At 41.6% G+C, this 27544-nt stretch overlaps 1 protein-coding gene across 1 annotated transcript in view; it reads right to left on the bottom strand.

Moving 5' to 3' along the window:
• pitrm1 (pitrilysin metallopeptidase 1) overlaps positions 1-26880 on the bottom strand; it is a 31219-nt gene extending 4339 nt beyond the window's left edge. Inside the window, exons 1-24 of the mRNA XM_086153402.1 lie at positions 26696-26880; positions 25004-25109; positions 22725-22831; positions 22363-22514; positions 21689-21803; positions 21489-21585; positions 20389-20549; positions 19406-19532; positions 19217-19305; positions 18802-18930; positions 18164-18277; positions 16737-16833; positions 15995-16129; positions 14456-14594; positions 13998-14114; positions 13765-13894; positions 11040-11160; positions 4659-4735; positions 4368-4533; positions 4100-4200; positions 3317-3437; positions 3184-3234; positions 2677-2789; positions 182-307 (exon numbers count right to left, since the gene is read on the bottom strand). Of these exons, the coding sequence (XP_086009528.1) occupies positions 182-307; positions 2677-2789; positions 3184-3234; positions 3317-3437; positions 4100-4200; positions 4368-4533; positions 4659-4735; positions 11040-11160; positions 13765-13894; positions 13998-14114; positions 14456-14594; positions 15995-16129; positions 16737-16833; positions 18164-18277; positions 18802-18930; positions 19217-19305; positions 19406-19532; positions 20389-20549; positions 21489-21585; positions 21689-21803; positions 22363-22514; positions 22725-22831; positions 25004-25109; positions 26696-26742 (2738 nt within the window). The 5' untranslated portion in view covers positions 26743-26880. The remainder of the gene's footprint in view (positions 1-181; positions 308-2676; positions 2790-3183; positions 3235-3316; positions 3438-4099; positions 4201-4367; positions 4534-4658; positions 4736-11039; positions 11161-13764; positions 13895-13997; positions 14115-14455; positions 14595-15994; positions 16130-16736; positions 16834-18163; positions 18278-18801; positions 18931-19216; positions 19306-19405; positions 19533-20388; positions 20550-21488; positions 21586-21688; positions 21804-22362; positions 22515-22724; positions 22832-25003; positions 25110-26695) is intronic.
• Between the last annotated feature and the right edge of the window lie 664 nt (positions 26881-27544).

Consider the following 27544-nt stretch of genomic DNA (forward strand, 5'->3'; position numbering starts at 1 on the left):
CATTTGACTTTTTAAGGACTGATATTTTCAACTGAAGGCAAATCTATTGTGCTCATCTGATGGAAGAGATTCCAACATTTCATCAAGGATGGGTACATCTCAAGGTGGAGCCTTATGAGCGCTGCAAACATCAAGAATTTGCGGTCCGGATGGCAGTTTTGTAGTGTGTGCAGCCTCCCACCTGTATGAGTAAAACGAGAAAAGGCCCCCGCCTCCCATCCTGGCGCCACCGCCGTAGGCTCCCCCCTTCTCCCTGATCTCCCCGTGGAGGAATTTGGCCGTCATCATCCGGGCCAGGACGCAGAGACTGTTGGAAAGCAACACAAGACAAACATGAGTCAAACAGTGGGCTGAAGGACTCGAGGAATTGTTTTGGAGGCTTCTTTAAGAAAGTTGGTGAATAACAAAGAATGGTCAGAATGGTCTTTCGGAGGTTTATTTTGGGGCCCCCAAAAGGTCCAAGTCTCACAGAGTAGTCTGCAGGAGAGTACAAAAAAACAAAAGGCAGGCTGGGTTTTTTTTTTTTTTTTAATACATAGAGAGGAGGGTTGTCTTTAAGGACAACATTCCATTGGTCAAGACGGGTCGGCAACCTTTACCACTCAACGAGCCATTTGGACCCGTTTCCCCCCAGTAGAGAAACACTGGGAGCTGCACAATCCTTTTGACAGTTAAAACAAATTAACACAGCATATCACAACTTTTTTGTTTGCCTTTATGCTTTGTATAAACAAAATATGTGATGCATTTTCTTTTAAATCCATAAACTGCAGCAGAGAAAACAAATTAAGATTTCTGCACGTAACAAATCATTTTGAACTCCCAAAAAAGATGTTGGGTTGAAGGTTACTTTTAATCGAAATACTCAATGGCTATTTGAGTTCTATTTATGAAAAAAAAAAAAAAAAAAAAAAAAACAAGAGCCGAACTTAAAGGATCTTATTATTAACTTAATTATTATACTGCAATCCTTCTACTGGTGCATGCAGTCCCTTCTGAGGAGCAACAAAAATGTTTTAACATGTTTTATTTAGATGTTACAAGATCGCCATTATCTTCAAATTTAAATATACATTTTAAAAATGAACTAACTAAAATCAATTTTAATTAAGTACTCGTTCATTATCTTCAAAAGCTACAGGAGGCCATGGGTTGCCGACACCTAGGTTAAGAAATGCGCCTATGCAATAATCCAACGGTACACACAGGAACAGGAAGAACATGCCATTCACATAGAACAGTTATGTTATAGAGGTACCATCATTTCTGGACTATAAGCCACTACTTTTTTCCCCACTCTTTGAACACTGCAGCTAAAATAATGATGTGGATAATTTATGGATTTTTGGGGGGCGAACGCCAAAACATTAAGCCTCGTCACATCGGACTGATGAAATTATCTTGAAATCCTGAGGCTGTTCAATTCGGACACTAAAGAAGACTACTTCAGTGGATTTAGTGTGCAGGAGGAAGAAGAAGATAGGGATCAGCAGGAGTAGGACAAAGAGGGAATAGAAAAATGGATGGATGGACTTTTTCTTGTGTTTTTCTCTTCATCAGCCGTGTGACAGGGACTGTGCGGAAAAAAGCATTTCTAGTGCGTATTTGTGGATGTTACCGGTATGTATTTGATTAAAAGTAAAAAAAAAAAAAAAGTTTCTGTGTACTGTAAATTCCGGACTATAGAGTGCACCTTTACATAGGCTGCACCTACTAATTTTTAAAAGAAAAAAGAAATTGTACATAAATAAGCCTCACTTGTCTGTAAGCCGCAGGTGAAACATGAGAATGCAGCAAGATGTCACATGCAACAATTCTTTTGAAAACTGTTAATTAAATAAATGACGGTAACATCTACAACTACCGGTAGATAATGCAGATGCCTTTTTTTCCCCAGAACAAATGCCAAACTTACATGCAGCAGCTCTATCAACCCGACTGATCACTTTCAACCTGAAAACTGCATTGAATGTATTTCTGCGCGTCTTTTTCATGATGCAAGAAGAATTTTTGTAAATGCAAGTGGGTTTGCAATAACGGTTTCATTGTTCCACGGAGACAGCGTTGGCGGAAGGAAGCTACTGTAATTACCCAATAAAACTCCATGAGTTAATTTTGCACGCATTTCTCAAAGCGTGCGAAAAAAGTAGCGGCTTATAAGCCGGAATTTATGGTAAATATCTAATGTTACAAAGTGGAGACATATTTGTATTTTGTTATTTTTAGCTGGTGTATTCTGGTGCGCTCAATTGTCCGGATATTACGATAATCCATTATGTTATATGTGTTTCATACATCTAGATGGTTTTGGTGTGTTAAGTGAAGCTGACAGGGTGCCCACACCTTTCCTTAGACCACACAGGACTATTTCGGGACATTTTCAAGTCAGCCCCACTTCCCTCTGGCTGTGAGAATGGAAACAAATGAAGAGCGGTCTTGCCGCTCCCTCTACTGGCCAACACGCTCCATTCCTTCAATTTTAAAAAGGAATTTCTTGCAAATTTTAATGTAATTTCTTTCCCTGTTTCAGGATTTCATTGTGAATTTTCCAGGCAGATCCTACAGTTTCATCTTAAATGGAATTTCTATGATTGTAGTAGTTCTTTACTTTAAATGAACGAGTACATTATTTAAAAGTTTCCTTTTTAGCATTTGTGACTGCAAAAAGGTGGTCACCTGGCGTAGTCCTCGTGGCTGAATGGAACCGTGCGAATGGCCTCACTGACAAAGTTGACGGGGAATGGCAACTGGAAAAAGGTCTTCATCTGGCAGGGCTGAAAATTTTGCTCCTGGGGAGGAAGATGGTGTCACTTGCAGGTTCGTGTTGAGAAAATACATATTTAAAATATGAACAATATCACTAAATACATCTCTAAGAACACTGTGATGCTGTATTTTTAGTTGATTATGGAACATTTGCTGATTAAGAGTCACCATTTCACATTGTTGGGTACATTGTGGGTCTTTTGTCATGAGGCGCAAGAACTAATCAGCACCACGGCGACCTCATTGGGACATGGTTTAAAATGGCTTCCTCTGGCCTTCTCTATTAGCATTCTCAAAGCAAATAATGCATCTGTAGTACTCTTTCTAGGCATGAAGCCATACTGCTGTTCACAAATGCTGACTTCTGCTCTCAGTTCATGTTTAAATGGCACTTGTGGAATATTAGAATAAACTTACAGATATGAGTTTCCTGCTGGCTCCAGAACCAGTGTGGAGATCCAATGGCCTCTGTTCAAGAGAAGAAGAGGCCATCAGCCAAAAAAATGCCTGTTTTGCATTGGACTAACAGTGCCGTATCTAGAAAATCTACCTCCACAATATTTTGCCGGGCAGGTTTGCGTCCCTTCCGGTTTGCGGCGACCTCCTTCAGGAAGCCCTCCAGGTGTCCTGCTGCATCAGACATCTTTTGTGGGGTCGCATTGATCGCACATCTGCCGAGAAAGTGACATCAAAAAACATGCACGCACCCAGGCACCAAAGAAAAAAAAACCCTGCAGGAAAAGGTCTGATCGAATCCAACTCCTAATCAAAATGCCCCCGAGCTTCCTGTAGTACAATGAAAGAAAATCATGGCACAAATTTTTTAAGAGTGTAGAACCATATAGAAACCGCTTTGAATTTGACTCCATGCTCTTGGGAGCGCAAATCATACAGAGAATAAATACTGTAATTTCCAGACTACTGAACGCAACTGAATATAAGCACCACAGGCTAAAAAGAACGAAATATATGTGTACATATATAGGCCGCACTTGTCTATAATCCGCAGGTGTCCACGTTGTAAGACGAGTTATTTACACAAAAATACACAAAATACATTGCGGTGACATCCACACATTAACACTGGAAATGCTTTTTTTCTAAACAGTGCCTGTAACACGGCTGATGAAAAAGATTAATAATAACTAAAAGAACATTTCATTATATTTATAAATACATGAATATAATGGAAAAAAAATGTGCAAAAAGAATATAAATTCAGAAATAAGCATGCATTAAGGAATTGGAGACCCCTGCTTCATGTGAACTTTTTTTCATTTGAGTGAATTTACATAGGGAAAAAATGCACCTGGCAGCCAGAGTGTGTACCCACCTCATGTTTTCGGGGTTGAGGAGGTGCTTCTTGATCCTGGGTAGGAGTCGGATCACCTGGCTGAGGTCTGACATCTCGGCTATCCTCTTCATAAACTTGACCTGAAATTGCCGCAGGGAAACCATCAATATTCCTCCAATTGAAATGTCTCTCATAATTTTGCATAAACCTCACAGTTGGCCATGGAAAAGTAACCTTATCAGCTGCACAAGGTTCGGGTTGTTTCAGATGGAACAGCTTTTCAGAAGCGTATGGGTCTCGTATCTACCTGCTCCATTCCCCCGAACATCTCCTGGAGGTCTCCTGCCGGGGTCAGATACCGGCCTGCGCGTGTGATGGCATACATGTGTCCAGAGTAGGAGATCCCATTGGCCAGCTCCTGTGCGGACATCATGATCAGCACCCGCAGGCGTTCCTCGTCATTGAAATGGGGGCTGAAAGGAAAATTGCTTGCTTATTTTGCATCAGCAATTAATGGCAATGTTTGAGCCGACATGAGGAGCAGGAAAAAAAAAAAAAAAAAAAAATCAGAATCCCCATTTTTAAGAACTTGTTGTACCTGTTGAATATCTCACTCCACAGATGAAACATGTGAGGGAGGTTCCTTTCCAGGCAGGAGGAGAACAGGAGGACACCCTGAAACACACCCAGGGAAGATAACGCTCTTGTCGAATCAATGGGTTATTTGATTGCAAGGTACTCTTTACATAACCAAACTGTCATAAAGCAATCAGAATGACCAAAATGTCAGCTCAGCGGAAGATGTATCTTCTTGGGGGGTGCTGCTATGATTCTAGCGAGAGAGGGCTTCTCCAAACTCATCTGCTGCATAGACTAGGGAGACGCACCAAAAAACCCGGACGCACAGCGTACTGCTATCTGCCAATCAGTGAGTCTCTTTGGAAAAGATTTTATTCTTGCTTTCAGCCTAAATTTGCTGTCCATTCCAGAGGGACTGAAGGTACACTTAAAGATCACACCGAACCTTTACACCCGTACCAGTGACTTATTCCACTAACAACGGCTGAAGTTTTGATTGCTGTAATCTCCCTGAAGGTCGGTTACATCTCATCAAATCCGGATGTGGATTGTTATCTATTGCAGCTTCTGGCGCAGCATTTCCACCCTACAGCTTACCAACGGTCAGATGCAGTACTACATGATCATGTATTCCTACCCGCTGCCGAAAAGCCCAGCAGAGTGACGGAGAGACTTGAGTCCTTTGCACTTAAATGTATACAGATCTTTGAGTGGGAATCGACGGGTAACCCCTTCTTCATGTGCTCTCCGTCCCACGACATGCACAAGACCACCCATGCCAGGACTGTTCGCTTACAGCAAGCATGCATTTCTTCAGGAAACCAAGTTGTTTCCTCCAGAGGTATCAGAGGTTCCTGATTCTCTCTGGGTGACAGGAAGTGACCTTTTTCGGCCATATGCTCTCCGGTCCAGGGAAGACTGTCTCCTCAAAGCGTGTCCGGGCCATCCTGTCGTTGCCAAAACCGATCACGTAGAAACAAATGTTTTTTTGAATGTGCTCTTAGTGTCGCTGTGTCATTCCAAATGACTGCTAGATGGCGTCACCGCTACGGGCCATCATGCACGGTCATAACTTGACGATGTGGACACCAGAGGCAGAGCAGGCGGTCAACAACATAAAACTCTCCTTACAGTCCCTTCCCACGCTGGGCCTTCCGGATCCCACAAAACAGTGGATGAGCGGAGGGGGTTCAATGACCTCAGTGTTGTTACAACATCATAGTGACAAGCTCTGCCTTGTTGCCTACTTCTCTGGATCCAGCTGCGGCTTGTTGTCTCCGTGCAGTGGCTGCTGCAGAGAAGGCCCTTGCGGCCTGACAAGACGCCCCTTTTTCACTCCTTGTCCCTCATGCCATCTCCAGCATTCCTTTAGAGCAGAAGACCTCCAATCTGTCTGCAGCCAAATACCTCCGATACCACACCAGTCTGTACGACATGCCTAATGTAGAGGGGAAACATTACAACGTGCTCAGTCCTGCCTCTTTCCTTGCCCTACATGACGATGGCGAACCACATGACTGTTTGGCGATCCTAGACATGATCTGCAGACCCAGACCTGACTTACTTGACATGCCTCTGCCCACTTCTGACATTGTGCTGTATGTTAATGGCTCCACATCACAAGACCCTCAAACTGGAATTAATCATGTTGGTTTTTCTGTTTTTTCAGATTACAATGTTCTCTGCTCTGGACCATTTCAATGTCATTTCTCAGCACAGGCAGCAGAGTTGGTTGCACTCATGGAAACCTGTAGTTTAGCCATCTGTAAACCTGTCCCTTTTTTCACAAATTCCAGATACACCTTTGGTGTCGTACACGACTTTGTCGCTCTTAAGAAGCATCAAATCTTTTTGAAATCTGATGGTAAGCCTATTCTCAACCATTCTGTCATGGCTGAGCTCCTGGAGGCTACCCTGTTGCTCGCTGCCATGCCTGTCTGCAAATGCACCGCCCATACAAACCTCACTGACCCGGTTTCATTAAGAAATGTGCTGGCTGATGCAGATGCTAAGGCAGCAGCTTGCTTCCCGCTTATCAACCCAAATTCCTTTCCTTAACTCCCATCACAAGATGTCCTCTCCTCTGCAACAGTTTGCTACACCACATGAGAAAACTATTTGGAAAACAAGTGACTTATTGGGACTCAGGTGTGTGGCTGGGACCCAACAGCAACCTGTGCCTGCCAAAACGCCTCTTCCATCATTTTGCGAAGTTGACACATGGGTTGGATCGTGTACCAAAAGGGGGATGTTAGAAATAAAAAATGTAAGCAATAAAAAACCCATTGGTTCACAAAAAGGATTCTCAGTCACACTTCAAAAACTGTGAATCATGTCTCGTGTGCATCACACAAAATATTGGAAAACCAATAAAACCACAAGCAACAGCAGCACATCCACCCCCAGATCGACCTTTCCAATAGTTACAGGTGGATTTCATCGAGCTAGCAACGTCTGAGGGGAAAAAGCACTGTCTGGTGATAGCGCTTTTCCCGAACATTTCGCGAACGAAGCAATCACAGAAGTAGGTGAGTTTTTGGGAATTTACTTCAGAAAACACTGCTTCTCACCCAACCAGTGGGGGTGCAGTGGAAAGATAAAATGGAATAATCAAAAATAAAATGGCAAAGTGTTGTGTATTTACAGGGTTATCCTGCGGCAAAGCCCTGCCCATCGTGCTGATGTATATGAGAATGCGGTAAAGAAACAGAACTAACCTCATTTTGTAGGAAATTCTAGGAACCTCCTACTGGAACTCTATTGTCCACAACCTTGTGTGAAAACAATGTTATCCTACAGCGCTGACCTATCCTACTTAGCAGACATTCAACGCCAGGTAGCTGCAGCCCTACAGACTCGGACCTCAGGACCCCTGCACATTCTCCGACAAGGACACTTCCCTGTCAGAGGACTTTCAGGGGAAGAGCTGGAAAGACAAACATTGGCAAAGATCTTTCCAAATTCCACTGGCGACCAAGACAGCAGTGAAAGTTGCTGAACGAGCCAGATGGATTCACATTGGAAGCAATGCTGCAACCAGAGGAAGAGATGAAATAGTGCTCTCCTCCTCCATGTGATGTGCAAAGTCACCTACAGGACAGATGGTGAATTAAAATGCTCTGTCCCAACGGACACGCAAACTTCAAGACCATCAATCATCTAGTTGCACAGGGACCCCTGAACCATCACCTGAAAGGACCAAGTATGGAAGGAGCGAGACCATGGCGCCTGTTCAGACTTCCACGACTATGTGGTTGTAGAAGCCCACTCTGTACCATCACTATATCAACAGTGTTAATTGTGTTTCTATAATCTTCCTGTCAGAAAGACCACAACACAATAATAATTCTAAGACTCCCACCATTCCAGGTTGTACATTGCCACTCATCACAGCCCCCCGCAGCAATCCCGCTCATGTATGAAATGATTCTTCATTGATCGTGATATCCTGAGCAGGCCCAAACGCTCCAACTCCACATCGCTCCCTGCTATTTCAGCTATTTCATTTGAAGAAGGAACCACAGGCACTGCAGAGATAGACCTGTGTTCAATAGTCGTGTGCATGCATCCTGAGTGGATTATGCAATACAGGTCTAAGTCCCTCTACATTTGTGTAACAGCGGGTGGATACGACAAGTCCAAAACCGCTTCAATGCATATATGCTGGTGTGACACTTGGGAGTTTGTCATAGCTAACATGGGAACCGATTGGAACGGGCATGGGAAAACTGTGGGCAGTGCTAATAGTCCGCCACAGCTGAAGGGAAGGTTGTCTATTGTTAGGGAGCCTGCACCTGAGAACTGCTCCAACAAAAATAAAAAATTGCAATCCTGTTCTAATTACCATTGATGATCCTCATCCTTAGGATAGTGGGACTTATGTGTTGGGAGCGTATCAGTCTGGGAGGGATCTATTGGGGCAGTTCAGGATCAGTGGAGTTAATAACTCAATGGACACCAAAGGGGGAAAGAAGGTCACGCAGACAGGTACAACATCACAAGACTCACAAGGGTTTAAGATTACCCAGGTAACAAAAGCCAGGTCCAGTGATAAAAAGGTTCAAGCCATTAGTATTAAGGCAGGCTTTGAGAACAGAAATCTATGGTTGGAGAGTACGGCAGATGCAGTAAAGGTAGAAAATCAATCAGAGTCCATGATGTGTTCGAGTGCAGGACCGGGACTCCTGATCGAGCAATCATTGTTTTCGAACGATAAATACTTGAACTACACATGCAAGATAATCAGAGTGCAAAATAGAAATTCTTCCTTATAGCTTAGAAAACTGCATTGGCTCCAACTTTTACGCCTATATTGACCAACCACACATGCCTGACCCAAAGCAATAGAACAGGAATTGATGTGGGACACTGGGACCCTGAGCGGCGTACGAAAATCATAAATATGACTTACTGGGCAAATGGCGCCAAAGTAAGCGTGACCAGAGCAGATGTATGGTGATATTGTGGAGGATGGTTACAGGTAAATTGGGAGGGCACACATACCATACTATTATGAATGTTGCCAGTGTCCTATTTCCTGACTGCTGCTATAACACTGGAAGAATACATGACAAGATGGAAGTGCAACAGCCTAGAACAGTGGGTTTGAGGGATCCGGAGCCTATATTGATGCGATAGGCATACCAGAGGACTTTCGGACCATTATAAAGTGACAGGCCGCCTCTAAGCGCTGGGTTGTTTGTGGTTCTGCAGGGCTAGTAAAAACATCGATAGAACTAATTAGGTTCACTCCAGCCTTCAGAGGTTGGCCAATCTGACAAGACATTCCATCGTGGGAGTAGCAGAGGATTCATTCATGACTTATCAAGACAGATTGGCTCTGGATCTGTTGTTGGCAGTGGAAGGAGGAGTTTGTGTCATGTTCAAGGATCAATGATGTACGTTTATTTCTGACAATATGGCTCTGGACTGATCCGTGATGAAGGCTTGAGCTGGATTAAGAGCTTTAGCTGTGGAAATGAAAGACCATTCAGGCATATATGACCCCTTGACAAATTGGATGGAAAATACCTTTGGCTGATGGAAGGCCCTGGTCACATCAGTGTTCATCTCTCTAATAGTAGTAATAGGTATCTCCCCTTTGTGTGGGTGTTGCTGTATCCCGTTTATCAGATTGCTGTGTAACAGGTACATCCTAACTGCTGTGGAAGAAAAGATGGCACTGCCTCTCCCTTTTGAATTATATCAGGAGCCCCTGTAGTGAATTAAGTGTTTCCGTATGTATCTGTACAACTTCAATTTTGCTTTACATGTTATGAGAGTCTATCCTCTCTGTAACTTTCCTGATCTATGTGAAACTATGCTTATTATCTAAAATCATGTCTATGCTGTAGAAAATGTCTTGTTCTCAGTGAGAAAGTATCGAGCGTGTGAAACTCATGGGGGTGGGGTGATAATTCAAAACAGTAACATGTATTCAAAACAGGGTGTCCATTGCTTTATCAACAGTCTGCCTTATACACAAGTCCGTTACCTGACGGATAGAACATGTCCTTCAAGACAGGTACCTCCCCTCTAAAAAACCCAGTCCTATCACATGTTTTTTGTAAATCTCTTGTAGATTTCTCTGTGCTCTGCATGACCTGTACCTCTCTGAGCTCAAAGAAATAAAAAGTCTAGACTCTGTTTGGATTCCGGCTTGTTTTACTTATTGTGCCTCACAGGACCAGCAATAGATTTTCCACACCACACTACAAAACAGCTATCTTCCATGGCATTTTATGAAGTTTATACTTAAACCGGGAAATGCAGTGTATTAACGGATATTCCTTACCAGTCTATATCATCTCTAATGATTCTGATTGATCAAAGAATGATCAAAAGGAGGGACTGTGATGGGAAATTGTGTATGTACCAGTCATCTCCTATATGGCAAATTTTAATGAAGGATTCATTACTTTGACAGAAACCAGACCTGTTATCTACTTGCCTCCCAACTGCCCCCTCCTTTGTACATCTTCTGTTTACTCAATTTCTTGGTTTTCTAACTCACCCATTATCTAGATGCCTGTCACATTGGTTCTGTGGAGGACACGTGTACATCATACATGAGTCCATCTTCAAGGAGGACCCGACTGTCCCGCTTATATACAAAAACCACATCTTAGAGTTGAGTCTTTGGGCTTTTTTCTCAGATTACTCTGTACTCGGTGAAATAAACCTCCAAAGACCATTCTTTGTTCTTCACCAACTTTCTTAAAGAAGCCTCCAGAAATTCCACAGCAATACTTTGGTGGCTTATTTGTTTTGGCGATTCAACCAGATATTTGCCTACATTTCAAGGGCCAGTATAGGAGGTGAAGTACCACTGTAGATTCTGGGGTTTCAATCACGTCCTGGTAGCTTTGGACAAATACTCTGCTGGGCAAGACAAACCCACCTGCTCGTACATGTCGAGCTGAGTACAATCAGGGATGACCTGGGTGGAGACGGACATGCCTCCTGTCCTCAGCTCCATTTGCAGGGACTGCTGCCGGTAGTCCAAAGTCCCGCAGCCCATCCTTTGAAACAATAAAACACCTGGTTAGGGGTTTGGCATGTTAGGGAAACAGGAATATGATACATTCCGGACAAATATGTAAGTGCTAGGCATCCACAAATGTGTATTGAAGGCACAGTTTCACAATTACCAGAATGAATGAATAAATGAATAAATGAATAAATAAATAAATAAAACAATTCCTAACCCCAACGCACAAGACGGTGCTCACGGTTTACCTTGTTTGACCCTAATGTCCACTGGTCAGCTTTTAGAAGAGATACTTAGAAAAAAAAAAAATAATATAATGATAATAATAATAATAATAATGTATACTTTTTTCCATTTTACAGAATAAGGGCAGAAACACCATGAGAAATAAAGACACCATACCTGTTACCAGGTACCACATGGAAACAGCTAGTTGTATATAATCATTCTTTCTTCATAAAGGATTCCATGATATTGGACCACTGCTGTCAAACCTGATGGGGACTATTCTCATAAATATTTAAATAATTTCATATTTTCATATCAAGTCAGGGTTTGTGAAAGACCGCTAATTGCAGGTTCACTCTTTCAACGCTCCTCTAATCACTTTGAAAAGTGTAGAGTGAATGGAATGTAGAAAATGTATGCCCTGAATACCAAAGACACAAATCAGTGTCTCATCTTTTGAAATACTAAATACTACTTAAAATATTCACCGTACTATTACATTCATACCCCTGAAATGGATTCTTATTATTCCTTCATTCATTGCCATTGGGCAAAGGGTGGGGTTCACCCTGAATCGACCATGGGGCCACTCCACTTATATGGACAAACAACCATTCACCCTCACACCTCTGTGTAATTTAGGGTCTAACCACTGAGCTAGCATGCCGCACAGATTAACATCAGAGAGGGGTAAATAAAGAATACATAAACAGGGGTATTAGATACCAGTACTGAACATCTTTCCTGCTTCACAGTAACACAAATTAGCCAAAGAGAACAAAAACCTAATTTGATAGAACCTGTAGAAAACCTTGTCAGACACTGGAATAAACCAGTGGCAGACCATGCATTTTACACCTAGGCCTTCAGTAGTCCTCCGAATCAATCCACCCACCAATAATTAGTATATGGCTATAAAAAAAAACATCTAATGCAGTATAAAGAGAGGTGCATCACAGATAGATAACCCGTTAAAATTTGGGGGCGCATCACGTGATGACAAAGGGGTGCCTCACTCTGTACTCTTCCACTGACACCCCCCATGTGTAATCGATCGCGCACCCCGCGACTTTGTCCGGGGCGCGGCCCCCCAAATTCCAAGAGTGTGTAAAACAAGTCCTTATTAGGAAATAAACCCGACCGTTGAGCCAATGGTATAAAATGACCGCGCCTCCTCGGCTCGGGGCCAGAACCTCCTCACCTGCTCATCCGCTGGACGCGTCTCAGCGGGTGTGCAGAGAGGTTGAATGATCCTCTCAGGCTGACATTCATTGTAGCTCGGGATATCTCTGGCCCGGGATATCTTGTAAGTGTATATCTTGACTATGAATAAACCATTCTTGCTTGATCAGTTCCTGAACACACCGGGACAAAAAAAGTCCGGTCCCGTGGCGGGAGCCACACAAACGGACAGTAGACACAATAAATGCCTTTATGGCAAATAGCTGCGACACATAAAAAGCACCAATAATAACCTGATAAACTTGAAGTATTATTTAGGAAAATAGCAGCATTTGTAGACAAAATCCATCCTCCTTTCTTTCTCAAACAGAGTTCAATTATTCTGCTGTAAAGATTATTCGTGTGCTTCGGCTCCAAGCACTGCCAGCAATAAAAATTTGCCTCGGAGCCTGTGAGCCAGGGGTACCGGTCGTAATTCGCGGCTTGAAAATGTCGGGACTAATCCTTTTTGTGACAGGTTCGCTAGCTTAGGAGTTGCCCGACCCCTCTTTACTATGTCCAGCTTTTCTTCAAAAAGAAAATCGCTTTGACAATATATTAGTAACTAAATCCATTTCTTCCACTCCTTCCCCTCCTGCAACAATTGTGGGTTGAAAAAAAAAATCGATATTAAACAAACATAACTATATTTCTGTTCGCAGCTCGCTAGTACGCTTATCCTCACTAATACACTTGTCCACTCTGTGACTATGCAGTCAGAGGGTGTGAATACGCTGACGTTGCTGAAGCCTGCTAGAGGGCTTTGATGTCGCCAACTCAAAATTTGATTTGAAGCAACAGTGTCTATAACACGTATTTTTTGCGTGAAGGGCTTGCAGAACCGATTGTGCAGGCCCCCCCCACCCTCAGGCAGACTCCTTTGACTTTGACCCTGTCTGGCAACAGATTATGGCGTAAGTGTGATTGGTTAAATGCTTTAGTATGAAAATTCATGTCTGGAAGCGGCACAACTAGGAGAAAAGCTATGAAAGGAAGTGAACAGACCATTTGGAATTACTTAAGTATTCATGGACAATTTTAATTACGTTTGTGATTCAGATATTTTTTTAGGCCAGCAGAGAAGGCCTTTCAGGCCCTGACGGCCCACCACTGGAATAAACAAAAGAGAGGAATTTCTCCTATGCTTGGCTTCCCTCCAAATCTGACTCCCACAAAGAGGACTCACTTGGTGATGACACTGCAGAACAGTGGGACGTAGAGCCGCAATTCCTCTGGCAGGGTGTTGAGGCTGCACATGGCTCTGAAGTAAGCCAGGCCGTTGGTTGGCTGCTCGCAGTACTGCACTGGAACGCCGCCTAGTGAGAGCCAAACACCCAAATCAGCTCCACCAGTTGCCACCGTTAACGTGCAGGAATCAAAACAAAACATAATTGGGTAAAATGAGACTGAGAGATGCACCTGCCGAGCAGATCGACACAGGAGTGACGGGCATCGTGGGATCAATATCAGAGATTTGGAGTGCAGGTAGACAAGAGGCATCCTGGGTTTCACTCTGAACAGCCAGCAGCTCCAGGCCTTTCAAATGACAAAAAGTCATTAACGTCTGTCAGGGGGGAAATCCTCAGACATGCTGTGCAAAACAGAACACTCAGCTATTTCAGGACTTCAAATGGCAGGAAACCATCATTGGCTGCTACTTTCAATTGGTAGATTCTGGAAAACAATTCTAAATGGCGAACAACTGGACTTATTACTGAACAAGGGATAGGAACAGGGACAGTAATATTGCAAAGATTTTTAAGAATCTTTATACTGTGAAATGACTGCATATTTTCTTCCTAATCTTGAACTTTCCATTAATTTGTTGTGCTTCCTGTGAAATGAGAGCACTCATGGTTATAAGGAAACATTTTTACCTTTCTCATAGATCTCCTTCCGGTCGCTTTCAGACAGAGCCTGGATCTTCTTCTCAAGCTTCTCCTCCTCGGCTTTGGCCTGAGTCTCCATGTAGGTGTTGTCAGGGCTCATGGAGAGGGTCAGCCTGTGCGTGTTGTCCTGCAGGGACCGTTGATGTGGGGGAGGATATCAAACAAATTCAGATTCCTCTTAATATCTAAGCAACAGTGTTTCCCAACCCTTTTTGAGCCATGGCGCATGTTTTTACATTAGGATAATCACATGGGACACCACCAAATTAATACGTCAAAAATGTTTTAAATGAAACAGAATGAAACTATAGTCTCAATTTACTTACTTGGTGTGAAATCTATCTCATATCTGTAGATTTGTTGAGTTGCAAAACAAACTCCCTACTGATGTGCAACTTTTCAAGAACACTTCTCAATGTCTGTAGACATGTCATCAATACGCCTGGAAATAGGATCATTTGAGAGCGGGACTTGGGCTATTTCTTTAACAGCGCCCGAGCCAAGCATTTCTTTTACTATCATTTTGCTGTCAGGTAGTATTAATGTCTCTGCCACGGTGAGTAGATGAGTTCAGCAACATGTAGCAAGCTTTCAGAGCTTTCTCACTCATCTTGGTGGTTTTCGTCAACAACTCTGCTTGTTTACACAAATGAGCAAAATATTCTGTGTTGTTATCTTGAAGTGAAGGGTGTTTAGTTTAAGTTGGCTTGGAACCATGGCGCTGTTGGACACCAGGCAGAACAGTCAGCTTGGTTGGTTCACCAATAAAAGTAAATCCAAACACAGTCCAACTTTCATGATATTGTCTTGAGCTTACCTTTTTTATTATCTTCTGACCATTACTCATACTTGGGCCTTCATCTGTGTCAGCTTGTTCTTCAGGACTCGAGGGTCCTGACTTAGTACTTTTTCTTCTCAAAAATTTATCCATGGCTATCACTGCTGTCTGACTTGAAGCATCACTTATGACTGCTGTTTGAGCAGCAGCAGGTACATCCACAGGTTCATTCACTACCTGTTGCCATCTAGTGGAAGAGCATTTCATTGTTCTGCCAGTCACAGCATGCTGCCCACAGAGATAGATGTACGAAAATAGATTATGTGCGTTGAATAAATAATTTTTTGGACCAATTAGGTGAATGTGGACATTTTTCCACGGCAGATCTGATGAGCTCTCATGGCATACTAATGTGCTGTGGCACAGTGGTTGGGAAACACTACTTTACTGAACTGTTGATTCGGTGATGGAAGTGAAGAAGTCCTCATCATCTGACAATTCATTTGCCTTGTGTATCTATAGTAAAAGGATATTTTTCCATCCATACCACTGTAAATATAAAATATGAATTCCAGGCTTTTTATTCTTGTGCCAGTAATTAGCTTCTATTTGATGAGTGCCATTTAAAGATATTAAAATGTTGGAGACATGGTTTGCTGTAATTTAGGAGCCATAACAGCAGAAGGATAAGACTCTATAATGTTCTCTGTCAGAAGACTAAAAAATACAGTTTATTTTTCCTCAGTCACCTTAAAGTAGTGATGGACTTTGTCCTGGAGGAAGCGGGGGTTTTCCCTCAGGGCTTGTCTAAACTTGGTGACGCTGTCACTGATCTGCAGCAGCTCCACTGGGTCGCCATCATGGTTCCAGGATGATGCAATGTACTGGTAACACGAAAAAAAAAAAAAAGAAAAACACATAGATCCTCTGCCCAGTTAGGGAAGGGTGCTGGATCAAAAGAATCAACTGAATAAAGGTTGAAAAAAAAAAAAAATCTTCACACCAAAAGTGCTCCAAAACTAAAGATAACTTATTTTACATAGATGCATACAACCATACGTTGGTATGCATCTGAGGAAGAGCGGATTTTTGCTCGAAAAGTCATGCTATTGTACTCTATGTAATATAAACTATCTTTAGTTTTGGAGCACTCTTGTTGTGCAGATTTTTTTCAAACCTTTATTCCTGTACTGGTAACACACCAAGTCACAGTCAAAGGAATTAAAGCTGAACAGATGGACTGCATTACAAGCGTAACAAAAGCCTCTGAATGTAATATCGTTGACATTCGGAGAGAATTGGGATTACTTGTCAGATTTCAGCAAAGGTAGAATTATATGCAAATCTTCATTTGTAAACCTTACATTATGCAGTCTTACTTCGTGCTGTTCTAAAAGAGATGTGTCAAACACCGTTCACGCCGAGGCGTGTATATTTGTGTTAGCCGAGCGTGTCCTAACAAAAAAATAAAAAATAGAGCGCAGAACTCACCGAGGCCAGAGACAGGCCAAAGTTGGTGGACTGGTGTTTCATCTGAATCTCAATTTTGTGAAGCAAAGCCTCGATCCTCTCCTCCTCGAAGCCATTTCTGCAAAGGACGGTGAGTTTAATTTGGCACGCCGACTGCAAAACGACTGAAGACATAAAGGCCGACAAGCCAAAATACCGGAAATCACAACTCAGGGTCGCGTTTGGGCTGGAGCCGATGCCAGCTGTCATTTGGCGAGAGGCGGGGATCAGCATGGACTGGTCGCCAGTCGATCACAAGGCCACATAAAGAAATGTATGACCATTCAATCCGCCATTCACATGCCTGGCTGATTAACTGAAAGCGTGTGTTTGGACCATGAGATGGACAAGCGAACCAAAGTGCCACTACACCACTTCAAAACAGTAATTGTCTCTTTAAAAATAAGTCAAATGAGAAATTCCGTGGTGATCTAATTGACTTTCTAGGGACAACAGCAGTTGATAAATTCAATAACATCCAACATCATCAACTTTTGGTATTTTATTGGTTTTATATCCGATTATGAGGATTTTTTTTCCTTATTTCCAGCTATAATTGAATATCTGCCAGCTGTTGTTTTGCCTTTGCATTGATTACTTTCTAAATCAAAGTTACAATCAGTGCAACTTGATGTCACGGAGTACGTCAACGTTCCAAAGGTTTAAAGTCAGACAAGGCTAAAATCTGATACGATTTAACTAAAAAAATAAAACAAAAACATGGCGGCTTGGTGCTGGATTTGATGGCATGTGGATGTTGTTTGACTCTACATGGGGATCTACTGGGGACTGGTACAGGGTGAACCCCGTCTCTGGCCCAGTGTAAGCTGGAATAGGCTCCAGCAAACCTCTGTGACCAGGAATGCAGAATAAGAGGTGGAGATGGTCAATTATCAAAAGATCAAGAATCAATATTGGCTCAAAAATGTTCAGCATGATTTATATTCATCTGAGTGGAAGAGAAAAGGGGAAATGGACAGCAAATCATTTTCAGCTGGATTTGATTTGTAATGAGCAGAGCTTTGTTTTCAGATTTGATGTAGTGACACTATTGAACCTGGAACTCATTGGAAAGAACATCAGAGTCAGCGTTTCTTTTTAAAACATAAGAGTGCCATCAGCTGAGCAAATCGCAGGACGCCTTCCCCGAAGAAGAAATAAGAAGCACGGTTCAATAAAGCTTGAGGCAGGGTGTCAAATTCAATTCAAGTCAAATGTCGGTGAGGAGGAGGAAGGCCATCAGAGCGCATCGACTTAGGAAGAACCTCGCTGCTGCTGGAAACATTCAATAACCACTGCACTTTGACTCTGGGGGGAAAACTGTTAAAAACATTAAAATTGTGTCCTTTGTGACTAATAGATGCCAAAAAAGGGATGAATGCTGGATCTTGGAAGGTCCTTTTACTTACTCAATGACGTTGTCGATGGTTTGAACGATTATTTGTTTGACACGCTCAGTGTCCTCCTCTGCCATTCCTTGCAGGCCAATACTGAATGAGGCCTCTTTGGTGCTGCCATCGTACCTGCAGATTAGAAGAGGTTGATACTTTTGGTTGGTTTTCTATGTGCAGAATAGTAAATCACAATTTATTTAAATACAGGTTGGGCTAATGTGTATTACATGTTGTTAAACAGTAGGAGTTTATTTTTTTTAAATCAACACACAACAGATTTTTACAGTCAACATCCGGACAGACATGGTCATTTGTTTTTTTTAATATTTTCTAATTCATTCAGCATTGGGGCAGAAGTGCCACTTCTGACGGGAAAGTAATTGGAATTCTGATGTTCACAATTGGAATTTAGACAGCTTTAGAATAGAATCTCCCAATCAGCAAAAAGTATCTTGAATTTTCATTGGAAAAAAAAAAAAAAAATCTTAATAGCTTGAAAGGGAAAGTAAGGAAAATGTTTGTATGTAATCCTTTTTAATCAAGCTCATCATAATATGAATCACGCAATTCCCTTTAAATGGCTATTTCGTCACAATCAGCATAACAATTGTAACAATTTCTGTAGTTTAATTCTTCAAAAACCATGTACAAACCCAACCACAGAAGAGAAATCAGTCCCTATTTTTGGCTCGATGAGAGCTTTGTAGAAGGGGGAGTTTGGCCCGGAGATCATCAGAGATGATAGCAGGCTCAGCGTGAACGCCTCAAAGGTGTCTGTGATGCTGCATGGGAGAAAGGAAAAGAAAATGATATTCAGAGAGATGTTACCAAATAATGGAAGATAGCATTCCTCATTGAAAACTTCCTGAGAAGCGACTCAGGTCCTTACAATTTCTTGCTCCTTTTGTAGTTAAGTTTATCTTGATTTGGTATCTTTTGCTGTCACACATCACCCGATATCTGTCTGTCAATTATAGCTTTACAAAGTGGAATCTCAATGCGGCTTCAGACTCAGAACAAAAGTACAGAGAACACAGCAGGGGGCAGATAGGGATGAGGTGATCTTACTCTCCCAGCAGGTAGCTCACACACAGCGTGTTTTGCCTGGCAGGATCAGGAGCCAGAGCGTCAGGGCTGCAGGTCACATGATCTTCTCTCTAGGGAAATTCATTAAAAGTCTCAACAAGAACTTCTCCGGCAGAAAAAGAAACGAGTCAAGGGACAACATTTGCGTATAATAAGTGATGACGTGCTCACCGGACGGGCCCAGTGCGGCTGGGAGGGGACCTGGGTGTTTGGGTCGATGCGGTTGAATTTGGACAGAGCTTGCTCGTCAATCTGTTTCAGATGCTGCTCCAAGGGCAAGTCCCCATAGGTGAAGAATCTGAGGGAAATATCAGGCACTTAAGGAACAGGCGTGTGGTTCTTTTTCTTTTTTTAAACTGTTTTCTTATTAAAATTATGACAGACTAATTTCATTCCAGGATAAAACTGAACCTGGACTTAATGTACCGGTATTCAACCCACACTGCACCACACGCCATGAAGGCGCAGTGAGTGATGAAAAGGACTGAGGACTTATAATCCACAAAATTATTGACACAGAATTTGCAATCAATTGGTATCAGTCTGGGGGTTACCGGAGCCTATCCAAGCTGTCACTAAGTGAGAGACGGGGTTCCCCACAGGGCCACATACAGAGACACACAACCATTCACATGTCTGGGCAGTTTCAGGGTCTCCAACAAACCTACGATGTGTTTTTTTGGACTGTGGGATGAAACCAGACAACCTACAGACACAGGGAGAACATGCAAACTCCACACAGAAAAGCCCGCTATTGAAATAGACCCAGAGACCTCCTTGCTGTGAGGCAGAAGCGCTAAGCACTGCACCACCTGTAATAGCAATCAGTATTCATCTATCAAACATAAAGAAGAAAGACAGCATTAATGTTGTATGCTTTCTTTCAATACATTTTTTGGAGTGTGTCAGGTGTTAGGAGGAGATCAGAACACCAAGTAGCAAGAACTTTTTTTTCTCTTTTCTTCTGCATAAGGTTATGAGCACAATGTTCTTCTTCTGTTTTTTACGCTCTGAAACAAAGTTGAGATATTTAAAAAAGGAAGAGCGGTGGCTCAAAAAAAAAACTTAAAGCTGCCGGAAGGACCATGTTCTTTCAAGTGGAAAAACTCCCTTTTAAAAGCCCATGCATCAGCTTTCCTATGTGTTGTCTTTACCTGGCATTGCTGGGGTGGTAGTGTGTGGCATGGAAGTGTTTGAGTTGCTCCCAGGTGAGGTCAGGGATGGCCAGCGGCTCGCCTCCCGACACCACCGAGTAGGTGTGGTCCGGATACAGCTTGTTCTGCAGGTGCTGGGCGTACAGACGCTCGTTGTCTGACTGAGGGATGACCGAAAGCGTCGGGAATTAGCATACAGATAGATTTAGCATACTGATAGATGACAAATATCACTATTATTATTATTATTATTATAGTAAGAGATTCTTCTATAGCAGCTCACAGATTTTAATTTCTCCATCGTATTTCTAAAGACTGGGTATGATGAAACAAAAGAAGAAAAAAAGAAACACTTGTTCTGCCAAAGATTGATGATAATCATTTTTAAAGTTGCCCATAGTGGTCTCCTATCCCCTCATGTTTATAGCCAAAAAAAAAAAAAAGAAACCTCGGTTAAGGCTTGCAGTAAGCCACATCTTATCACAGGTAAACACTCAAACCTACCATTTTTCATATATTGCAATTGAGAAAAAATATTCACGGAAGTTTACATTTTGATTTACTCCATTTTTAGTCTAGTGTTATCAGTTTACGAACATTGGCCTGCAGAATGAGCAACACGATGTGCTCCATAAAAATGTATTTTGCCGTCAGGCAGTCACTCTTTCACATGAGAGGCAGAGGCATTTAGGTCAGGCTTATAAGAGATGGAAAGTGATCCTTACATTCAGTCCTCATCGCTCTCATGTCAAAACACAGAGAGGATTGTGTTCAACTGTCATGTGCCGTGGCAAATGTGAACAGCTTATGACTGAGTGATTTAATGAAACAGAAGTAGAATTTAAAAACACAAAACTATTTCTATCTCACTCCATTTCTTCTTGGACAGATCATGTGACTAAATAGATGCAACTAAATATGCTATCGTGTGAAAACAAACGAACAACTTATTTAAAAAAAAAGAAAAAAAAAGTTCAGTTATCAGAATTTGCTGTTGGAGAAAGGAAGTTGTTTTACAGAGAAAGCCCTGATAACCTTAGTATGTGAAGTAATTTGTGAAGTAACAATTCTGAGTCAACACATACAGAGGCTTGACTTACAAACGCTCCCTTCATTTCATTAAAAACCACTCCTTTAAAGACCAGAGGGGACTTTGGATCTGTGGGGTTTTCATTCTCCAGCCTCCAGCCTTCTTGCCTGCAAGTTGAGAACAAAAAAAAAAAAACAATCAAATCTTTTACAACAGGAATTCATTCAATAAGAAAGTCAAAGAGCATTTGGCAAGACAGTGACCACTCACCAGAAGTCCTGCTCTCGTAAACATGGGAAGAAAACAGCATCGAGATAAACTGACAGGAGATTCTGGAAGTCTTTTCCATTTTGTGTTGAGAATGGATACATGGTATAATCACTGGCTGTTGGAAAAAGTACATGGGGTAAAACAAGGTTGTCAATGATTATAAGATGGTTTGTCTGCTCTCTGAAAACATTTTGTTGTTTTCTTTTTTAAGTTTAAAAGGAATACAGCTATGTTTATACCATGACTTGTTAATTTGATGGAAAAATAATAACAAGGCCCCACAGTATATTTCTGGGACTTCAATTTATTATCACACTGATTGCATGATTTAGCTCAAAAAGATGAATGTTGAGGGGATTATATCAAGCTATCTTTGGATCAAGTAGATCAAAGCAATCACTCACAAGAAAAACTGACCAACACTTTGATTTACACCTGTGATGCATACTGAACCTGTGTCGTGCCTCGAATTTGCAATGCAGAATAGGTATTGTATGGGTATGTATAGGTACTTATTGTCTTGTTACACGAATTTAGTGATACAATATCGTCATGCAAAATATAATGACGCTATACTGAACCAAAGCCGATTAATTGTATCAGCTTATTTTCTAAGAAAAAAGAAAACCCCAACTACTTTTAAGAACATATTACAATCATTTGGTCTGCAGTACCTGTGAAGGCATTCATGAAGGTAGACAGGGACCTGTTGAGCATCTTGAAGAAAGGGTCTCTGCAGGGATACTTCGCGGAGCCACACAGTACTGTGTGCTCCAGGATGTGAGGGACACCTGTACTGTCCATGGGGGTTGTCCTGAACTGGACACTGCAAAAAGGAATACATGGAAGAGACTGGTAAAATATATTACCAATATAGATTATTACCAGTATGCAAAATATATATTATAAAATATGAAATGGGCCAGAGTGACATCTTTTGGTATTTGTCGATAGAGGCGTTCAAAATTGTCCAATAAGCTTTACTTTGATACGTTTCAAATGAAAATGTGGTGAAGTTGGAAAAAAGTGAACCGACCTGAAGAGGTTATTGGAGTCATCTCTTGCTGCATGCAGGTACTGAGCACCCGTTTTGTCATGGGTCAACTTCACTGCCGTGAGAAACAGGTCAGGAACCACGACAACCTGTGAAAAACAAAGAGGAGAAGTCTCTGATGATCACTTGTCCACTGCTTTCAGATGTAGATGCTCTGAAATACGCAGTTTCTTTGGATAGAAAAGGGCATAATATGGCAAGGATTCCAGGAAGTTCCCAGAAATCATGGTACTTGAGTATAGAAGGCGCAATGGCATACTATTTCTTCTCTTTTCGGCTTTTCCCTTCAGGGGTTGCTACAGCGAATCAACCATTTCCATCTTACCCTATTCTCTGTATCCTCCCGTCTAACACAAACTACCGTCAGCTCCAATGGCAGCTCCAACTCCAGCACCTGTCTACCAATATATTCACAATCCCTCCCCTGTACATGGCCAAACCATCTCAGTCTGGCTTCTCTGGCCTTCTCTACAAAACATCTAACATGTGCTGTTCCTTTGACAGACACATTCTTGGTCCTATCCATCCTGGTCACTCCCAAAGAGAACTCTTCATCTCTGCGACCTCTAGCTCTGCGTCCTGTCTTTTCAACAACATATTGTTGTTTATATACAATATTCTTCAGGAGAACAACACTGCCACTGTTGCCTGTCACTATTGATGTGGAGAAAGTGGAGACCGTCTAAAAGTACCTGGGTATACACCTTGACAATAAACTGGACTGGTGTGCTAATTTGGATCCACTCTAAAAGAAAGGTCAGAGCAGGCTCCACTTCCTCAGGAGGCTAAGGTCCTTCAATGTCTGCAACAAACTCCTGCAGATGTTCTCCCAGTCTGCTATGGCCAGTGTGCTCTTCTATGCTATGGTATGCTGGGGTGGTCGCACTAGGAAGAGACACCCGACGTCTGGACAGACTGATGAGGAAGGCAGGGTCTGTGGTGGACATGGAGCTGGAGACTCTTACTACCACAGCTGAGAAGAGGATCCTGAGCAGGCTGCATTCTATACTGGACAATGACCACCATCCTCCCGACCACCCTGCACATCATCCTCGCCAAATTTGTTTCAGCCCCCCCCCCCCCGAAAAAAAAAAACAAAAAACTTGGATTACTACAAGGTACCTTATCGGGACACTTTTCCTATCTCGTTGGATTATTTATTTATATGTAATTATTATAATACATTTTTGTTACTTTTTTTGTTTTCCTTATAAGTGGCTGGTTGTATGTATGCAGATCTGTGCAATATGTTTGATATGTGCATTGTGTATTATGAGTATGCGGCTAGACATCTTCGTTTCCTTCGGGACCAATTAAGTATCTCTTCTCTATTGTAAAGAGACAAGGTTGTCATATCCACCCCACATCTGTGTCACTATTATATGTTCAATTCTGTAGATCATTTTCGGCTTGGATGGACCTGACAGATCATGATTATTTCTTTTTCAACTAGTCCTACTTTCGTGCAATTAAGTCAAAAGAAAATAATTGTAGAAATTACATGATCATGGCTGCGGCTGATGACAGGAGCAAGGTAAGGAATCATTGCTAAACCCTGCTTCCTGGTAAGATGGGTGAATGCTCAAGGTGGAGTACTTTTAATTATGTTTCAATGCAAGGCAAAAATACTCATTTCTTTCAAACCCCAAAACATCATAATGGTTCATCCAGTAAGAAATCTGACTGGGGGTGTAATGACACAAAGAGTAACAACATACTCGGCAGTAAAAAACATATCAATGTGCAACAAGAAGCGTAAAAAAGGGACTGAAAATATCAAGTAAATTAAATTGTGACACAAACAAGATGATGCTGTTTTTTTCTGCGTGACTAACCTGAACAAAGGTTCACTTGCCTCCACAGAAAGGGATGACTTAAAGATTGGATTTTGTACTTTGCATTTGAATTGGAACCCAGGAAATTGCTCTCAGGCTCTTACATGCAGAGTAGGGAATGAATGACAATTCATGGATGGTGTTTTTATTCCTTCATTTATCACAATGTTTCTGCATTGAGCACAAAGACTTTTATTGTCTATCAGGCTGAAACCTGAGCTGAATGCACACAAGAAGAAAACGCTTGGCTTCTTATTAATTATACGGACTTCAGAGTTCCACATTTAAGCTAGTTTCAGCCAAATTGAGCTTTCAGATCATTTTTAGTTTAAAAGGCAGTCTAAAACCTTCATCAAATACTGTAAGCTATTGTTCTGTTGTGTCCTTGGATAGCTATCAACAATATGAGCTGAAAGCAAATGTTACCTCTTGAACTGTAAAACCATGGATTTTTTGTCCAGCTTGGTACTGAAGAGCCTTCTCCACTACTGCAGTGCTGCTTAACCTCAAGGTCTGCTGGCATCCTTTTAAACTGGGTCAGATGTACAAATTTGCAAAAAATATTAATTCACACATAACACATCAAAGGTTAAACATGATTCTACATCTACGTGGTAAGGAACTTCCATATACACAAAAAATAAAACAACTACAGAACACAGAAAATCTTGGTTGGCATAGGATTTGTATGATGATTTCCATTCAGAACAAATAACTCATTTCCTTACCCTGATCATCTAAAAGGTGAGTGATGTGTGATAAAAGAATATCAGCCAGAATTAAAGGTAAGGTGGTGAAACCAGCCATGTCTGCTTTAAAAACAGTGGGATTGAGGAAGACAGGAAGCAGAGCTGGAGGTAGCAGAGATGACAATGTTTAGGTTCTTTTGGGAAATCAGGAGGGTTGATAAGATCAGGAATGAGTCCATCAAAGGGAAAGCACATCTTATTAGATGTTTTGGCAACAATGTCAGAAGCCAGACTGAGATGGTTTGAACACGTATGGAGGAGGGCTAGTGACTATATTTGTGCAAGGATGCTGAGGCTGGAGATGCTGGGCAGCTAGGTTGAGAGGACCAAATAGAAGATTTATGGTTTTAGTGACAGTACATGAAGTTTGTTGGTGTTAGAGTTTGGAGACACCACACAGGATTCCCTGCAGTCCCCATAGCACCAAAATGTATTCAAATTCCATGTGGCCTTGCAAAGTCTAACTTCAGCCTTGCCTCCATGTTGCACTTCCACAAGGCCACAGTGCCCTGTTCACGCCCAGAATACAATCTGTCCCTCCATATCAAATAAATAACTAATTTTGCTTCCCCTATTAAAAAGTTTGAAAGTTGACATTTAAATGAGTTACTTTTTGAATTTGACCCAACAAATATAACAACCAGAAAAAGAAGAATGCCTTTGAGGATGAGAGTATTCATATATCAGGTAACTATGCAACGCTTCAAATTGATACACAGCTTTACTGAAAACATGTACTGTCCAAGAGTAAGATTAACACAAACCAAAGAATAACTAATAACTCAGTACATTTTTGTTAAATTTAATTTAAGGGTGCTAAAATGGTGAAATTGGTGTTCATCTGAAAGGTACACATCCATAAGTTAACCACACAAAATTGCAAGAAGCATGTTTGCTAAAGGCTAAAGCTACGAGCTAGCAAGAAATGACCAGAAAAACACCGGCATTGGATGAAGAAATGACCGGGAACATCACCGACAGATTTTTTCCTTGTTTATGTGCACAGCTGGAATGACTTGACACTATTAAATGATGACTTAGTATGCTGTGCATGACATCTGATATCAGAAGCCAAAAAGCAAATATTATCTTTACTATCTGAAGTTACTCTTGCCAAACCAACGTATCCAAGTGATAGGTAAGTTAAAAGTTGTTTTATTTACTTAACAGTATATATATGCTTTATTTTGCACTATATTCTGTCATAGCTTGATAGCGATGACACGCACTATTTACTAGAATATTTTCAAAGGTAGTAAAGTATGCTACATGACATTCTCGCTCAACAAACTGTATTGCAATTATTTCAAGAATACAGGTAGAGGTTTAGCTTTATCATATGACCAGTAGACATTCTTAGCTAACTTACCTTACATATCGAAATTTCTGGAACACTGCCTTGACTTGCCGAAACATGATTTTGTCAGCAGCGTATAATAACAGTGACAGTATTACGATGTTCGCCTCCACAAACACAAAATTCTAATAAATACTATTAAAGAAATCTACATAGTTCGAGGAGGGCATCCCATGTGCCTGTGGTTGCGGTGCTCTTGACATATTACAGCAGTTGCGCACATATAACTCGCCGTAGCGCCTTTGCGTATCGTAGATCTTATAAATATGTGTAGCACAGCTACACCGGCACGATAGCGTTATAGCTCTACGAATCCTGAGTGTTCACATATGTAAGCGAACTACTATTCATACTGCAATCCGATTGGTTGAGACTTGAGTAACATTACATGTCATTGGCTAAATGTAGCACCGTCATATCAGCAAAACGCGACTACCAGTAGCAGGTATAATTTAAAATTACGTTATTTGTGTATTATATTGGTTGTCACCAATTTGGTTCTGCCTTAATTTAGGCCCCAAATGACAAACTCATCCGTTAATTTCCGCACGTTAGAGTAGTTGCATGCCTTTTTCCAGCAGATGTCACTGTCCGATTACGCGTGAATAAGAGGGAGGCCTGGGGTTGAGTTCTTTACTTTCCTTCAGTTTTAAGCAAATGCTGATGAACAACTACTACTTCACCCTGTGCTGCTCTGAATACTTATCACTGTGCCAACAGCCTTTTCACAAGACCTTTCTTTATTTGTTTGTATTTCCATTCAACAAGCGAAGGTATTTATTGTATTGATAATTGCAGTTACCTTAGTTGAGATTGCCCTTCTGTAGTTTTTACAAAAACTAGGGAAAGTAATGTTGCCAC

This window comes from Fistularia commersonii, chromosome 10 (genome assembly GCF_037954325.1).
Source record: "Fistularia commersonii isolate RoL2024-O1a breed Wild chromosome 10, RoL_Fcom_v1.0, whole genome shotgun sequence".
Taxonomy (NCBI): Eukaryota; Metazoa; Chordata; class Actinopteri; order Syngnathiformes; family Fistulariidae; genus Fistularia; species Fistularia commersonii.